This window comes from Equus przewalskii, chromosome 2, assembly GCF_037783145.1.
Source record: "Equus przewalskii isolate Varuska chromosome 2, EquPr2, whole genome shotgun sequence".
NCBI lineage: Eukaryota > Metazoa > Chordata > Mammalia > Perissodactyla > Equidae > Equus > Equus przewalskii.
In genome coordinates, this window is record NC_091832.1 from 75,211,216 (window position 1) to 75,230,514 (window position 19,299).

Genomic DNA, 19,299 nt, shown 5'->3' on the forward strand with positions numbered 1-19,299 from the left:
GGAAGCCTAGAACTTTTTCAACACTGTTGGAGCCACTAAACCATCCTGGACCATCTACCTTCAGGGTTCTTTTACACAAGAGAAAAAGTAGTTCCTGCTGTGTTTATGAAACCAAAACTAATTGTAATTAATACAGTAAGCAAAACAATATCCAAGAAGATACCGTTTGCCTTTTACCCCCTCTTCTGGACCCCTGCACAGACTGACCAATACCATCTTCTCAGGAGCTTCCCCAGACTCCTTCTTCCATTATGGCTCAGCCTCATTCTTTTCCCAACTCTTCTCCTCTGTATTAACTTGACTTTCAAAAAATCATAGGTTACTGAAAAGTTATTTCTAGCATAATATTGTTAAACTCTTTTTAAAAGTGACTTTTTTAAAAAGGGAAAGTTAAAAATATAGTCCTGAGCCACTTTAATTCAACAAATATTTATCAAATGTCTGCTATGTGCTAGGCACTGGGGAAGCAAAGATGAATAATACAGCCCATGCCCTTGAAAAATCTAACAGTTTAGAATAGATATGAAATAGTTAATCCTGACAGGAATACAAGGGTAGGATTCCCAGAGAATAAAACATGTGGTTTTTACAGGTGGGTAAGGAAGGGTGGGAGTGAAGGCAGCAACAATGACGTGGATGTCCCAGGCAGAGAGAACAACCTGGCACAGGTAGGATCAGACCACAGTGGATCAGCTCAGGTGTCTGGAGAGAGTGTAAGGAATATTGTAGGTTGGAAATATTTTAAGCTGCCCTGTAAGTCTCACTAAGGAGTCTGGATTTTATCTGTTTGGCAGTTGGAAGTCACTTAAGCTCATTATGCAAGGGATCAACAGGAAAAAAATCTGTGCTTTTAAACAATGATATGGTGACACTATAGAAGTATTGAAGGCGATACAGGAACCTACTTCAATAGAGCAGGTGACATCTGAACAAGGGCACCGGCAGTAGTGATAGAGGCATTTGATTTGACAGATACTGTCATTCCTAACTCTGAAGTGTTATTTTCTAAAAAGCCAATTGTCAGGGGAGAAAAGAGGTCAGAATTGAGACTCATAGAAATTTCTAGATTAGGTGACTAGCTGTTTATTAAAGCCATTAGCGGTAGAAAAAGGCCAAGCAGACTTGTAGGTGCTTGTTGCATTTCAGACATGCTATCTAGAGCTCAAGGGACCTGGAGCAAATCCACATAAGTTATGAGTGTTCCAGACACATTCTCAACTCCTGCACCCTTCTTTTTGTTTCCTTTATGCAATGGCAAAGCTCATACCCGAGCAACACCCAACTACCCACTTTCTCCATGGTTGCCTCTAAACAGCTGAAAGTTGCTAGGACAAAAAACAAACATAAATCTATGACCACAAATATCAAATGCGCACTCAACATCCCCTTTGTTTCACCACTTTTCTCCCTCATCAAAACTGCTAAATACCCACCATTGAACTCCCCAATCTACCCACTGATCTACCGCTCTTACCAAAAGCCTGTAAAAAGGGTGAAGCTCTTTCACTATTTCCAAAGCTAACACTTCCCCCTTCGTGGGTTTCGTCCACTTCTGCAATTCCATCCCCTTTCCTGCATTATCCTTTTACCCCTCTCTACTGATCATTCCACCAACATACAAACACACACTAGCATCTTCTAATTTTAAAGAAGCAAATCTCTCTTGATTTCACAACTCCCAGCCACCATACTGTTTCCCCACTCCTCTTCTCAATAAAATTTCTTGAAATGATGAAATTTCTCTTCTGTTAGTTCTTCCCTTCCCATTGTCTCCTCAACCAGCTCCACTACTTCACTGAGACTGGTTTGCTCAGGTCACCTATGAACTCCATGTTGCTACATCCAAAGATCATGTCCCTAATCTCACCTTATTAAATCTCTTTGCAGCACGGGACAAACTGACCCCTCTACCTTCTCAAAATATGTTTTATCTCTTGGCTTGGATGACACACAAACAGGATCTCTGTGTTTCAGCACCATATTCTAGGCAGGCACAGAAGAGGTCCTCAATAATATTTGTAGGATAAATGAGTAAGACAGAAGCATATGCATATAAAAATTTCAGGTGAGCAATTTGGGAGACAGATCAAAAGGGCTCATTAATACTAATTGAGCATCATCCAGTTGAGGACTTTCTTAAGAAGACATAACTAATAGCCCAAGGTAATGTTTGATTCTAGAAGTCAGTTCCAGTCATTTTGCTCATCACTTTATGTATGTATCTATTTATTTATTTATTTATTTGCTGGGAAAGATTTGCCCTGAGCTAACATCTGTTGCCAATCTTCCTCTTTTTCTTTTTTATGTGAGCCATCGCCACAGCATGGCTACTGACAGACGAGCAGCATTATTCTGCACCCAGGAACTGAACCTGGGCCCCTGGAGTGGAACATGCTGAACTTTAATCACTAGGCCATCAGGGGTGGCTCACTCATCACTTTCGATAATCTTTTTGGTAAACAATCCTCCTAAGATATTAAATTGTTAGACACTATCCCTTGCACTGATTAGGTTTAAAAGATTAATATTTTAAAATAACAATACATTTACCATCCATTCTTCATAATTATCTGTTTAACGTAATCATTACTTAACCAATGAAGTAGAATGCTTTGGCAATCTTGGTACAGACACGCCAGTTTTTTTAAACTGCTGCTGATTAGGTGTGGGGAAAATATCTATAGAAGAACTGAGGGGAAAGCAGTCAAGTCCAAGAAGCCTGATTGACACACAGATACACATCAATACATATCCATGCATATATGTGCACATACTAATCTAACTATATATTCACTTTATACGTACAGGTTTATATGCATAGGTCAAATTGAATATTTTAAAGTTAAAATAGAAGTACATTTCTATGATTCCCTGCCTAACCCACTGTCTTCATTAACGGGCCAACTGGAGGCCCCAATCATCTGCTTCTGCAAAATAATGTGATAATGGTTGTATACGACAATGGCTGAGATAAGTAGTTCTTATAACTTATTAGCTCTTACTAATTCTGCTATCATTCACTAACTTTAGGGTCATTCCAAATATGAATTAAACAAAGTCTTATGGTTTCTCTTGAATGTAAGAAAGGAAGAGAGGGAGGAAGGGACGGGTGGAGGAAGGGAGGGAGAGAGTTTTTCTTTTAAAGAAATAAACAACTTCTAATACTGCTGGCTATAAAGAAAACTTCTGAAAAGCTTATGTATCACCTCATTTAATCCTGTTATAAGTTACTGATATCTTCCCATGGTGAGTGGAAAGGAATGTAAGACCAATACATTATTTTTAAAACTCAGTGAGGACTGTTTTAAGATGATTTCTAGTTTTTCTTTTATTTTTCCCATTCCTTCTTCAATAACCACTCTTCTCATTCCATGCTTAATCTGTGCTATCCATGGTCAGGATTTTGCCAATACCTGAAGGTAAATCTTACCTGTAATGTGCAATTTCCAGAATTCTGATCCTCACTTTTCTTCATACCTTTTGGTTACATTTAATGTCCAATAAAGTTACCCTTCTATAACATGACAGTGAGTTGTTTTTACAATGCCATACTCCATCTTCAATAAGGCATCACATGACGTAACAGATGTGCACTCTTTCAAGAATATGATTTTCTAATCCTACACAGCTCTTTACAAGAAATAAGGAATATTTAATTGTGTCTTCAAGTCCCTACCACATACAGAATCATTCTTCCTTTGTTTCACCCTCTTTTATTACTGAAAAAAACTAGCAACTTCTCAGAGCAATCAATTAACTTATCATGTAGCACTGGCAAGCAGAAAGTAGGCCTGTGATTTTTAAACTCAAGTAGCTCATTGTTTGTCATGTGAATCATAATGAGAATAGTATTTCAGCCTCTCAGAACTGATTAGTTAAATGTCTTGTTTCCCCACTTATCCTCATTATAGCTGCCAGCTCTAATTTAAAATGTGATTATTGAGAGTACCATAGTATAATTTTAATTTTTAAACTGTGGATATATTTGGTATCAATGAAAGAGAAACATTAATTGTAAATGGACACAGGCAATGTGGTACAAATAAATGATTCATGCATTTCTCTCAATCTCCTGCTAATGTTACTTGAGACCTAACTTACCAACAAGCTAGCTTTTCCAACCAAGTTATGCTTTGTAAACTAGACCTCTCATTAATGGCACCATCACCAATGCTTTCGCAACTACTTCACACCCTGAAGTGCAGTTCTATTCTAGATAAATGATCCTATTCTTGTGCTTTCACTCAAGCCACTGCTTACGTTTGGACTGCCCTCCCTCAATCCTATTTCTGTGCCATCACTCATGCTCTCTACTCTGTCCAGATTTGCTTTCCAACCATTGTCCAACAATCTAAATCATAAATCCAACTCAAAATTCACTTCCTTAAGAGTCACCCTTCGTTACCATCCACATACATTAAAATCCCCCTGTCTTTGAAGGAATTTTGCATTCCATGTGGTCTTTGCTATATCAATTTACATTGTACTATTTAATGACCTGGCAATTTTTTTCATGTTTCACATACGACTGCCTCATCTCCTCAACCACATATTAAATTACATGACAGCAGGGAACAGATCATCTTGCTTCCTTGGTAGAGTCCAGAACTTAATGTAGAAACCATACAATAGGACCTAATGCAAGTTTCAACTAATGTTTGAAATAACATGGAAACATGCCACAAGATTTCAACTCTACCAAACCTATTTAAGAATGAGACAGAATAACCCATAAATATGAAAACGGCCCATGAAACAATCCTAAATTTTGATGGCATTTCAATGTTCAACAGTTCTCATTGGCAGTGCTTTGCCAGTTACAGGCATAATTTTTTATGACATGTAGTGTACAGATTACCCTGTCTACTAGGTCTGATGTCTGACATAATGTGGAAGCTAGACCTTAACGTCCGTCCATTAGAAGCCTTCACCCTTCTGTATAGGTCTTTGTCCCCAATTCCCCTGGCTCCAGCTTTAATTACAACCCTTCTCTTGGCATCTTCCAAGTTCCTAGGCTTACAGCCAGCCTGGGCTTATCTTTTCCTTCAAGTTTACAGCCCCTACCCTGCCACCACATTGAGATGAAGTAAAGAGATTGTTTACCAATTGCTATGTATATGAAAACTATAGAAAGTTCTTAACTATCAAAGCAATAAAGACAGTATTTTTTTTTATGATTAAATATGGTGTGCATGATCATTTCTAGTAAAAGGCCCTTCCTGGGGCTGGCTTCATGGCCAAGTGGTTAAGTTCGCGCGCTCCGATGCAGGCGGCCCAGTGTTTCGTTAGTTCGAATCCTGGGCGCAGACATGGCATTGCTCATCAAACCACGCTGAGGCAGCGTCCCATATGCCACAACTAGAAGAACCCACAACGCAGAATATACAACTATGTACTAGGGGGCTTTGGGGAGAAAAAGGAAAAAATAAAATCTTAAAAAAAAAAGGCCCTTCCTTGGAGGCCTCTATGATAAAATTGATTCTGTTGAGAAAATCAAGTTCAACATTTTAACAGGAGTGGTCTTTCTCCAGGATTCAGACCAATGTAAATTCAAAGAAGAGTCTGCATAACAATAATGCTTCATGTCTTAAATATCTAGAATACTGTTTGTGCAAATAATGCAAAAATGATTGATAAATTAGTAGAAAAAGATTTCAATTCTATGAGTTAATGTACAGTCTTGGTAAACGGTCTCCTTCACCAACAAATAATCCAAATAGCAAGGTGAAAGTTTAGAAACACAGTCTAAGCCTATCTTTAATAACTAAATTAGAATTTTCAGCCTTTCAAAGAAGCTAGTAGACAAAAAATAACATATTAATCCAAGTTATTATACTGTGACTTTATTTATAGAACGGGGCAATTTTAAAAGTGAAAAAATATAAAGTGTATAACAATTTATTAAAATTCCATAAATACACTGACACAGAGCACATTAGGGCAATAAATGTTATTAATATCTTCCTGCCCATTACATAAAATAAACCAAAAGTACATTTAAAAAAACCATTTCTACTACCACGTTAGTCTCTGGATCTCTGCCTACAGGGTGCAATGGAAGCTAGAGTGGTGATACTACCTATTTTGGAAGTGACATCAGCATCATGGCAGAGTGAGCTCTCCCGGTGAACTCTCCTCTCCATAATACAATGAAAAAGACATTCATATTTCAACAGAGACCATCCACACAACACAAAAGACATCTGAGAGACCCACCCAGCCATATGTTGGTTGGTAGAGAGGCTGGAGCCATGCAGGAAGGAGGTGGGACAGTGTAAGAGAAAGCGTTGCTCCCTCCCTAAAAGACTGCAAACCGAGGATTGTGCATGGCCTCTGAGAGGGAAGGAATGGGGGATGGGGCACCCCTTTGCAGGAACGTCAAAGATCCCCAAGGTCCCTCGCAGCCTAGGGGCAAGCCTCCTACCGAGGTGATGAGCTATCACGGGACTGACTTCATCAAGCCAACACTGCAGGAGAGCAGAGAGCGAGGGCAGAGCGAGAAAACCCTAAGAACACGCAGAAGAAAGCCCTTTGCCGCCACCTGATCACACCAGCTGAAAAACCTGGGATCCCAGAGGATCACAGAGGGCTCAGAATACACAGCACTCAACCCCAATCCAGTGCTGACAGGTGGTAACAGTGACCAAATAATATGACAATGTGAAAGAACAGAGCCACAGTCTCTAGCAGTATCAAAAATCATATTAAATCTCCAGACCATAGAGAAAATGACAAATGCCCAGAAATCAGTCATGAGCACACAGAAATATGTAATCTAAATAGACAGAGAATTAAAAATATCTATCATCAAAAAACTGAACAAGTTAAAAGAGGATGCAGAGAAACAATTCAACAAGTTCAAGAGCTACTTCACAAAAGAGATGGAAACTATAAAGAAGCAATCAGAAATATTGGAGATGAAAGACATAATAGATGAGATAAAACAAACTATGGATTCCCTGAACACTCAAACAGATATCACAGAGGAGCAAATCGGCATAATCAAGGATAGACATACTGAAATGCTCCAGATAGACAAGGAGAGAGAACTAAGACTAAAAAGAAATGAAGAAAGTCTCCAAGAAATATCCAACTCAATTAGGAAATGCAACATAAGAATTATACGTATTCAAGAAGGAGAAGAGAAGAAGAGAGCAGAAAGTTTGTTCAAAGAAATAACAGCAGAGAACTTCCTAAACCTGGAGAAGGAGATGGAAATCCATATGAAAGAGGCTACCAGAAATCCTAAGTATGTCAATGTAAAAAGGCCTACTGCAAGGCATATAGTAGTGAGATCTTCTAAATATGTCAATATAAAAAGGCTTACTGCAAGGTATATAGTAGTGAAACTGGCAAAAGTTAATGACAAACAAAAAATACTAACAGCAGCAAGGTAGAACAAAATAACCTACAAAGGAATTCCTATCAGGCTTTCAGCAAATTTCTCTGCAGAAACCTTACAGGCTAGGAGAGATTGGAATGACATATTCAAATCTTTCACGGAGAAAAACTTTTAGTCAAGAATACGCTATCCTGTGAAAATATTATTCAGATATGATGGAGAAATATAAACTTTCCCAGATAAACAAAAACTAAGGGAGTTCATAGCCACAAGACCCCCCCACCACAAGAAGGCCATCATAATTAAAAAAAAAAAAAAGAAAGGGAGAAAGAGAATACAAGGCCTGAAGTACAGAGATAAATACATAGAAAAACTCAGAAAATTGTAGCTATACATCAGAACAGGTTAGCAAATACTCCAGTATAGCATTAAAGATAAAGGGGAGGAAAACACCAAAACCAATCATAATCTTGTAATCTTGTCATTTTAACCACAAACTCACAACACAAGACAGAACAAGATGTGACAAAAACAAAATAGGAAGGGAAGAGGAAGGGGACAGCATCAGTTTAGTCTAAGGAAATAAGAGGCCATCAGAAAATGGATTAACATATCTACAAGATTTGGGATACAAACCTCAGCATAATCACTAAACAAAAAAGTGGAACAGAGACAGAAATAATAAATAAGGAGAACATTAAGAAACCCCAGGTAAAAATATATGTAACTCACTGGTAGACCAAAATAAATGGGACTAGAAACAAAGGAAATGCAGGAGAACCAGAAAACAAGCAATGGAATGACAGCATTAAGCCCTCATTTATCAACAGTCACTCTAATATAAATGGATTGAATTCTCCAATAAAAAGACACAGAGTGATGAGATGGATTAAAGAACAACATGCTGCCTCCAGGAAACATATCTCAGCTCCAACAAACACAGGCTCCGAGTGTAAGGATAGAAGACAATACTCCCAAGCTGATAGCAAACAAAAGAAAGCAGGTGTTGCAATACTTAGAGCAGACAAAGTAAACTTCAAGACAAGATAGGTAAAGAGGGACAAAGAGGGGCAGTATATAATCATCAAAGGGACACTCCTCCAAGAAGACATAACACTTATAAATATCTATGCACCCAACACAGGAGCACCAAGTACACAAAGTAAATATTAACAAACCTGAAAGGAGACATTAACAACACAATAATAGAAGGGGACCTAAACACTCCACTCACATCAATGGATAGATCATCCAGACAGAAAGTGAACAAGCAAACAGTGGAATTAAATGAAAAGATAGACCAGCTGGACTTAATAGATATATAGAGAACACTCCATCCAAAAACAGCAGAATACACATTCTTCTCAAGTGCGCCTGGAACACTCTCAAGGATAGACGATACAGTGAGAAACAAGGCATGCCTCAACAACTTTAAGAAGACTGAAATAACAACAAGCACCTTTTCTGACCACACTGCTATGGAACTAGAAATTAACTACAAGAAAAAAACTGAGAAAGGGACAAAGATGTGGACACTAAACAGCATGCTACTGAACAACCAAGGGATCATTGAAGAAATTAAAGGAGAAATCAAAATATATCTGGAGACAAATGAAATGTACCATACCAACTCACATGGGATGCAGCAAAAGCAGTACTAAGAAAGAAATTCATTGCAATACAGGCTCACCTTAACAAACAAGAAAAATCCCAAATAAGCTAACTCAAACTACACCTAACCGAATTAGAAAAAGAAGAACAAAGCCCAAAGTCAGCAGAAGGAGGGAAATAATAAAAATCAAAGCAGAAATAAATGCAAAAAAGACAGTAGAAACAAAAAGACAGTAGAAAGGATCAATGAAACAAAGAGCTGGGTCTTTGAGAAGATAAAGAAAATTGACAAACCCCTGGCCAGACTGACAAAGAAAAAAAGAGAGAAAGCTCAGATAAATAAAATTAGAAATAAAAGAGGAGAAATTACAACAGATACCAGAGAAATACAATGGATTATAAGAAAATACTACGAAAAGCTATATGTCAACAAATTGAACAATCTATAGGAAATGGATAAATTCTTAGACTCTTACAACCTCCCAAAGCTGAATCAAGAAGAAACAGATAATATGAATTAGACCAATCACAAGTAAAGTGATTGAAACAGTAATTAAAAGCATCCCAAGAATTAAAAGCCCAGGACAAGACAGCTTCTCTGGAGAATTCTACCAAACTTTCAGAGAGAATTTAACACCTATCCTTCTCAAGCTATTCCAAAAAATTAGGGAAGATGGAACACTTCCTAACACATTTTACGAGGCCAACATCACTCTGATACCAAAGCCTGACAAGGACAACACAAAAAAGGAAAACTCCAGGCCAAAACTGTTGACAAATATAGAGGCAAAAATCCTCAACAAAATATTGGCAACCCAAAAACAGCAATACATCCAAAAAAATCATACATCACGATCCAGTGGGATTTATACCAGGGAAATGGGGATGGTTCAACATCTGCAAATCAATCAGTGTGATACACCACATTAACAAAATGAGGACTAAAACCCACATGATCATCTCAATAGATGCAGAGAAAGCATTTGATAAGATCTGAGAGCCATTTAGGATAAAAACTTTAACAACATGGGGATAGAAGGAAATTACCTCTACATAATAAAGGCCATATATGACAAACCCACAGCCAACATCATACTCAATAGGGAAAAACTGAATGCCATCCCCCTGAGAACAGGCGCAAGACAAGGGTGCTCACTATCAGCAGTGTCATTCAACATAGGACTGGATGTTTTGGCGGGAGCAATTAGGCGAGAGAGAGAGAGAGAGAGAGAGAGAGAGAGAGAGGAGGGAGGGAGGGAGGGAGGGAGGGAGGGAGGAAGGAAGGAAGGAAGGAAGAAAAGGAATCCAAATAGGAAACGAAGAAGTGAAACTCTCACTATTCTCAGACAAATGATCTTACATATAGAAAATCCTAAAGAATCCACTGGAAAACTGTTAGAAATAATCAACAGCTACAGTAAATTTGCCAGGTACAAAATCAACTGACAAAAATCAGTTGCATTTCTACACAAACTTGCAGAAAGAGAACTCAAGAATACAATTCCATTTACAATCCCAACAAAAAGAATAAAATATCTAGGAATAAATTTAACCAAGGAGGCAAAAGACTTATACAATGAAAACTAAAAGACATTATTGAAAGATATAGATGATGACATAAAGAGATGAAAGGAGATTCCATGCACATGGATCAGAAGAATAAACATAGCTAAAATGTCCATACTATTCAAAGCAATCTATAGACTCGATGCAATCCCAACCAGAATCCCAATGGCATTCTTTACAGAAATAGAATAAAGAATACTAAAATTCATATAGGGCAACCAAAGACCCTGAATTGCTAAAGCAATCTTGAGAAAAAAGAACAAAACTGGAGGCATCACAATCCCTGACTTCAAAATGTACTACAAAGCCATAGTAATCAAAACAGCATGGTACTGGTACAAAAACAGGCACACAGATCAATGGAACAGAACTGAAAGCCCAGAAATAAAACCGCACATCTATAGACAGCTTATCTTCCACAAAGGTGGCAAGAACATACAATGGAGAAAAGATAGTCTCTTCAATAAATGGTGTTGGGAAATCTAGACAACCACTTGCAAAAGAATGAAAGTAGACCATTATCTCACGCCATACGCAAAAGTAAACTCAAAATGGATAAAAGACTTGAAGATAAGTCCTGAAATGATAAAACTTCTGGAGGAAAATATACGTAATATACTCTGTGCTGTCAAACTTAAAATGATCTTTTCGAATACCATGTCTTCTCAGACAAGGGAAACAAAAGAAAAAATAAACAAGTGGGACTTGATCAGACTAAAGAGCTTCTGCAAGGCAAAAGAAAGTAGGATCAAAACAAAAAGACAACCCACCAACTGGGAGAAAATATTTGCAAATCATACAACTGACAAGGAGCCAATCTCCACAATATATAAAGAACTTACACAACTGAACAACAAAAAAACAGACCAATCAAAAAATGGGCAGAGGCTATGAACAGACATTTTTCCAAATAAGAGATACAGATGGCCAATAAGCACATGAAAAGATGTTCAACATCACTAATCATCAGGGAAATACAAATCAAAACCACACTAAGATACCATTTTACACTTGTTAAAATGGCTATAATCACTAAGACTAAAAATAACAAATATTGGACAGGGTGTGGAGAAAAGGGAACCCTTATACACTGCTGGTGGGAATGCAAATTGGTACAGGCACTCTGGAAAACAGTATGGAGATTCCTCAAAAAACTAAAAATAGGAATACCATATGACCCAGCTATCCCACTACTGAGTATCTACCCAAACAACCTGAAATCAACAATCCAAAGTGATCTGTGCATCTCTATCACTGCAGCACTATTCACAATAGCCAAGACATGGAAGTAATCCAAGGGCCCATCGACCAATGATTGGATAAAGAAGATGTGGTATAAATATACAATGGAATACTACTCAGCCATAAAAAAAAGATAAAATCACCCCATTTGCAACAACATGGATGGACCTGGAGGGTATTATGTTAAGTGAAATAAGCCAGGCTGAGAAAGACAAAGACTGTATGACTTCACTCATGTGTGGAAGATAAACACACAGACAAAGAGAACAGTTCAGTGGTTGCCAGGGGAAGGTGGGTGGGGAGTGAAGGGGAGCATTTATATGGCGACAGACAAGAAATAATGAAGAACTGAAACTTCACCATGACATAAACTATTATGAACTCAATAAAAACAAAAAAAATTTCTAAACCTGCAACTTTAAAGATTTTTATTTTTCCTTTTTCTCCTCAAAGCCCCCTGGTACACAGTTGTATATTTTTAGTTGTGGGCTCATCTAGTTGTGCTATGTGGGATGCCGCCTCAGCGTGGCCTGATGAGTGATACCATGTCTACGCCCAGGATCCGAACTGGCGAAACCATGGTCTGCCGAGTGGAGCACACAAACTTAACCACTTGGCCACGGGGCTGGCCCCTAAACCTGCAACTTTATATAAAACAATTTTCATCTATTGCTTTCTAGCCCCACTGCTGTTGTAAATGAAGCCTTTGGAAAAATTAGAGTGAAAAAACTCCTTCTTCAAGATATTTCACTAGCCTCTGCCTGTCATTGTCTTAACATATCAACTACCATGACTATGGATGTAAACAGTACGTCATGGAGTGAGATATACAGCACACGACCTGTACTACTCCGTGACCACAACTGCTTTGCTTACAGGTTTGGAGACACACATGGAGTTTACACTGTTTCTATATTCATCTATGACAAATGTCCTAGCTGACATTTTCCTAAATGAGAACGAGAACAACCTTTGCTGCATTTCACGATTACCTTTGCTCACCATCTTTCTGATCATACAAAAAAACTGAGTTTATTTTAAATAAGACTTTAAGAAAAACAAAACCATAAATTGTACATTGCTTCAAGAATACAAATTGTATTCCAAATAAGAGTTTAGCCCTATCTTAGGGCGACATTATATGTAACAACATTATAAGTGACATTACATCCATTGTACAAATCTCAATGTTTCAAAACTTGATAAATTTCTAATAAATCTAAAATAAAACTCACAAAAATAACATTTACATCACTGAAATTGCTTGGAATGGGGAAAAGTGAGTAAGCCGTCACTGACAGTCACGAAGGAATTCATAGATTCCATAAATGTTATCAATCTTATCAACGAACAATATTCACGTTTGAACAACCAAAGTAAAGCTATGCAACCAAAACAACCCTTATCTGTCTAAAAGTAAAATAAAACATAAAATGCTGGCCTAAGTGTCAACTTAGGAATTCAACTTAGGAACTTGAGGAATTCAATAAAGCTAATGAAATCTGGAAGCCATATGACAGATTTTCTGCAATGTATATAACACCCTTCTTACATGATAATATCAGATGTCAAAGCAATTTCATGAGAATTAGTTAAAAATATTAAAATTTTGCTCCAACTACTTTGATTCAAAACTAACTTTTAAGGATGAATTACCTATCAAAATGAGTTAAAACTTTCAAGAGAATGATCAGGTTACTTATTACATATACTGATAACCGATTTCCAGGCTAACATGATAAAAACATGGTAAATGTAGAGAATCATCTGTGAACTAGTTGTTTTATAAAACCAGACTGTTTCTAACACCTAATCCACATGAAATCAAGCCTCAGTATTTTCTAGAGAGAGAAATATATATGAATCACAAATGTCAACCTTTAGCATAGTACCAGTGAAGACTCTTTCTTGTTAAAACAATCTCAGTACTATTCCTAAGGCAACATCTCCAAAGGGAACAAACAACTTGGACAGAGCAAATGTCACCAGGTGCAACGTGAAGGAATAAGCTATATATAGTACTAGCTTGTCATTCAGTCTGAAACACCATTCCTTCCTTCATCCTATTAAAGTACTGACTTGCATGCATTTGACATCCAGCCAGAGAAAGAGCAACTTATGTCATCTTTTAAAATAAAGACGCAGAGTTCAATGTGTTCGTGAAATAGGTCTGAACTGCAAGTCATCTTTCTTTAGAACAGCAATCTTCTAAACATTAGTTTCCCTTTCCAGAAGTTAGAACAAGCTGTTACTTGACGAGTTGATGATGGCTGGTAGTCAAGAAAGACCATCACAGGCTCCTTCACTGTTCTAGGACCTCGGTCTATAGATTTAGTTTGTACAACAGACCTTGTATCAAGATGATGATCAAATCACTAACCTCTGTTTTAAGATGCATAAATTTCAAATCACATTCATTATAGCATTATTTATAATAAAAAGTATCAAAAATTTACCCTTTACAATCACTAACTAAATTGTGGAAAGTTCAAATGACTGAATATTAAACAGACATTAAAATTTATAAAGAGTAAGCCTTTATAAAGAGTTTTTAATGTTATGAGGCAATGCATACATATGTTCTTTAATTGAAATAAGCAAGATATTAAATTATTTACAAAGTATGCTCTTAAGTATGTGGAACACACACATGAGACTAGACAGAAAAACTCTAGAATACTATTAAAGAATAATTATCTTGGAGGAGAGATTTTAGTTGATGTTTTTCCTTCTCCTTATCTTTGATAATTTATATAGTAATTAGCACTTTTTACATTAAAATTATATGTAATTTTAAAAATATGCTAATGCTTAAATATTGTTTGCCTACACTTTCTTCCAAGTTCAAAAAGAGCTAGAGTTTCCAAAAAGGGACCAAATAGTAGGTCCTGTGTTTGAAGGAGTAGGAAAGTGTTGCTATTCAATTCTCCATTCCTCCTGGAAACAGAATTCTAGAATTATAGGAGTTGGTTCACAGGGTCACTCCATACTTCCTCGGCAGAATTCTAGGAAGTACAACCATCCACCATCTCACACTGCCAGAGTTTTCTCAGTCACAAAATGCAGGTAATAATTGCACCTGTCTCAAATGATGGTTATGAAACTAAATGATTCAACATATATAAAGATTTTAGAATGGTGCCTGGCAAATAGAAATCACTATCAAAGCCTTCGCTATTTTTCTATCATTATATTTACTACTATAACTATTACCACTTCTATTACTACTACTACCACCACCAACACTATTACCATTACTATGACTCTTGCTACTATAAGAACAACAAATAGGCAATAGAGCTTCCCTCCCTCATGGGGCCATTTGCCTAAGAAAATACTGCCTGCCAGTCTGATCTCAGGGAAGCAGAAGGGCAAAGAGGCATGAGAATGGCACCAGAGATTGTTTTTCACTAGATGCAATGTGCTCTGGCACTCCTTCACTACCCATTCTGGCTGCCAAAGGCCCATCCCAAAACCTTTTTTCCCACACCCAGGTCAATCAGTCTCTACAGTATAAATTACCTCTCCTGTCTCACTGACTGACTTTTTATAAAAATGTATTCACATCTTTAAAATAGATTCTTAATATGTCCCTGACCCATTCAGAATTATTTATTAAGAATATATTTTAATATTTTTATGAGACAGATTATAAAAGGTGGGGGGGAGAAGATCACTACATTTTAATAAACTTAGTCCATTTACATAAAATATTTATTTAGTAATTTTAAATAAAGATATTAAATTAGTTAAAATTTTTAAAAAATCTTTAGTCAAAATAAAAATACTTAATTGTGAAAAATACACAATTCGGGGAACAAATAACTACTGCAACTTAGTAGCTGACACCCTCCGGGAACCCGAACATAGGTAGCCATGTATGTAACAGATGGGCCCTAACCCTCTTTGGCCACAGCTGATTGGACCTAGGTACACATCTGCCCCTAGCATAGACAATCAGATCGTAGCCTGAAGAATCCAAAAAAAAGACACAGGCACTGCAGTCAAATTGTGTAAACATGAGGGATATAAGGTCATAACTCAACAGTCGGCATATACAAGCCAAAATCACAGGGAGAAAGAAATTAATAGCATTAGAGAGTGGGAAGCCAGTCCACAGACAGATGCAAAGATGAGAGACCATATGGTCCTGAGAGGCAGAAAAGTTAACAGTGGTTCCTGGCTTTCCATTTCTAATTCCATGTGGTCTCAATGAACTTTCTTTGCATCTCTTTAGATGATTATGAGATCGCCTGTTAAAGAGGCAGATTCTACTCCCTAGGGACAAAAGTGCCCTAAATAAGCTAACATGTTCATGTAACAAATAAACATGTCACTGGCATATCTTTTGTTCTTGCTGTTTGTTAAGAAGATTGAACAATGTTTACAATATAAAACAGTCCTTCCTTAAAGATTTATGTATCAACATCCCAAGGTACTGCCTTGCTTTGTGTCAGTGGAGGAGGAAATAGGAAGAGAAAAGAATTCTGAAAAAGAATTTCAAGGTTCATGGCTAATCTCCTACAGAATGTCTATACAATACCTGCTTCTTGGAAGAAACATGGATTCCTTAATGAACACGGAACCAGAGAGGAGGATATACCAGCAGGTCCCAATATCATCAGGACTGAAAAGAAAAAACAATAGAATCAGATGATTATCTACAACCAAAAAAGAAATCAAAACATAATATAGCACAAAGTACAATACCCATGTTATTTTTAGAATCATGAAGAACAATGAAATAGCACAAAACATGTACATAAAATACCATTATTTGACTATTGTAATTCTTTTTTAAATTACTTTTTACCCCTCAAATAAGCTGAAGCTATTTATCAGTATATTTGTTTTAAATGTTCTTTAAAGCTATAGCACTTAGCATTCCAAGTTTCTTTTTTAGTTTAATTTTTTTGAACTAAAACATTTTTCCTTGCTTCATAAAACAAAAAAACATAAAGAGCTAAATAGTGAAACTCAGTCTTCCCAACCTATTCCCCTGTCTACCAAGCTCTCACATTTCTGTACCACACTTGTTGGATATTCTTTCAAAATTTCTTCATGCACACAGAAATAGACATATATTCTTATTCCCTCCACCATCTTTTTTTCTTTTTACAGAAAAGACAGCACACTCTACAGTGTTCTTTCCTTTGAAACAACTCTTAGAGATCTTTTCATTGGAAGACATCTTCCAGACGTGCCATATTTGACTTGAGCAACTCCCTACAGCCACTCATTTCAATTGTTTGTAATAATACGCAATTACTTAAAAAAAATAAAAACGGCAGAGTAATCTGTATGTACAATAATAACTGTAACTAGTAACTAGAAGTGCAACTGTTGAGTCAAAGGGTACATATACCTAATTTTGATAAATATTCTAAAATTGTTCTCCACAGGTGGTTAGCAACTTCTTTGCTTACCTGCTTCCCCACAGCCTTACTAAGATAGTTTGTTATATCTACTTAACAAATGTGTAACAATTTTATGACAAGGGCTTCCAGGTGTTTAGGATACTTCAGGAAACAACAATAACAAAAAAATATCCCTAGAATTAAATTAAACAAGGACCGATACAGTAAAGGGACAACTGGTATCAATTTAGTGCTTTACAGTTTACGAATCATTTTCTATCACTTCAACTGTCCTGTGAGGGAGTGACATCAGCATCATGGTGGAGTGGGTTCTCCTCTCAAAGATACAATCAAAAGGCCATTCATATTCCAACAGAGGACATCTGCACAACACAAAAGACGTCTGAGAGACCCAAGCAGCCATATGTTGGAAAGTGGAGGAGCTGAAGCCACCCCACACACTCACAAGAAACTGGAATGAGGTAAGAGAATGATTCTTTTCTTCCTGACGGACAGCAACCCAGGGATTGTGAATGTCCTACGGGGGGGAAAGCAGGAAGGGAGTGGCAGTCCTCTGCAGTAACGCCATAGATCTCTGAGATTCCTCACAGCTGAGGGAAAAGCCCCTCACAGGGGTGACTAGCTATCATGGGGGTGTCTTCATCAAGCCAACATCCCAGGAGAGCAGACAGCAAAGGCAGAGTGAGAATGCCCTGAGATCATGCAAGAAAAATAAAGCATCCCTCCCCACCCCACCCAGCACGCCAGCCCAGCACCTGGGAGCTGTCCCGTGGATTGCAGCAGGCTCAGAACATGCAGCTCTTGAGTCCCACCCAGTGGCAACAGGTGGAAGAAGCAATCAAATACTACCACAATGCAGAAGCACAAATCCACACCGTCTAGCAGTATGAAAAAATATATGAAATCTCTGGACCAGAAGGAAAATGACAAGTATCCAGAAATCAATCATGAAAATAGAAATGTATAACCTAAATGACAGAGAATTCAAAATAGCTATCATTAAAAAACGCAAGGAGTTAAAAGAGAATGCAGATAGATAGTTCAATGATTTCAGGAGCTACTTCACAAAAGAGATTGAAATCATAAAGAAGAACCAATCAGAAATATTGGATAGGGGCTGGCCCCATGGCCAAGTGGTTACGTTCACATGCTCCGCTGCAGCAGCCCAGGGTTTCGCTGGTTCGGATCCTGGGCGCAGACATGGCACCGCTCATCAGGCCACACTGAGGCGGCATCCCATATGCCACAACTAGAAGGACCTGCAACTAAGATATACAACTATGTACTAGGGGGGATTTGGAGAGATAAAGCAGGAAAAAAAAAAAAGATTGGCCACAGTTGTTAGCTCAGGTGCCAATCTTTAAAAAAGAAGACAGAAAAAAAGAAATATTGGATATGAAAAACACAATGGAAGAGATAAAGCAGAATATAGATTCCCTGAATAGCAGAGCTGATAGCATGGAGGAACAAATCAGCAACATTGAGGACAGAAATATAGAAATGCTTCAGATGGAGGAGGAGGAAGAACTAAGACTAAAAAGAAATGAAGGAAGTCTCCAAGAAATATCCAACTCAATTAGGAAATGCAACATAAGGATTATAGCTATTCCAGAGGGAGAAGAGAAGGAGAATGGAGCAGAGAGCTTGTTCAAAGAAATAATAGCAGAGAGCTTCCAAATTTGGGGAAGAAGCTGGAAATTCATGTGAAAGAGGCCACCAGATATCCTAAAGATGTCAATGTAAAAAGGTCTACTGCAAGACATATAGTAGTGAAGCTGGCAAAAGTCAATGACAAAGAAAACATACTAAGGGCAGCAAGGCAGAAGAAAATAACTTACAAGGGAACCCCTATTAGCCTTTCAGCAGATTTCTCAGCAGAAACCTTACAGGCTAGGAGAGAGTGTAATGATATATTCAAATGCTTGAAAGACAAAAACACTCAGCCAAGAATACTCTAGCCTACAAAAATATCCTTCAGATATGACAGAGAAATAAAAACTTTCCCATATAAACAAAAGCTAAGGGAGTTCATCGCCACAAGAGCCCCCTACAAGAAATCGTCAAGAAGGCCTTCGTACCATAAAAAACAGAAGAGAGAGGCTACAAAGCCCTGAGTAAGAAGATAAATAGGTAGACAAAAACAGAAAATTATAGCTATCC

General features: G+C 37.5%; 1 protein-coding gene and 1 long non-coding RNA gene across 14 annotated transcripts in view; one reads left to right on the forward strand and one right to left on the reverse strand.

Moving 5' to 3' along the window:
* RAPGEF2 (Rap guanine nucleotide exchange factor 2) overlaps window positions 1-19,299 on the reverse strand; it is a 244,836-nt gene that overhangs the window by 123,400 nt on the left and 102,137 nt on the right. For all 13 annotated transcript variants that reach the window (XM_070608669.1, XM_070608631.1, XM_070608617.1 and 10 more), the window contains exon 4: window positions 16,305-16,388. In XM_070608669.1, the coding sequence (XP_070464770.1) occupies window positions 16,305-16,388 (84 nt within the window). The remainder of the gene's footprint in view (window positions 1-16,304; window positions 16,389-19,299) is intronic.
* The window catches only part of LOC139081776 (uncharacterized), a 63,763-nt gene continuing 59,195 nt past the window's right edge, over window positions 14,732-19,299 (forward strand). Inside the window, exons 1-2 of the long non-coding RNA XR_011537069.1 lie at window positions 14,732-14,827; window positions 17,495-17,600. This is a non-coding gene — a long non-coding RNA (uncharacterized lncRNA). The remainder of the gene's footprint in view (window positions 14,828-17,494; window positions 17,601-19,299) is intronic.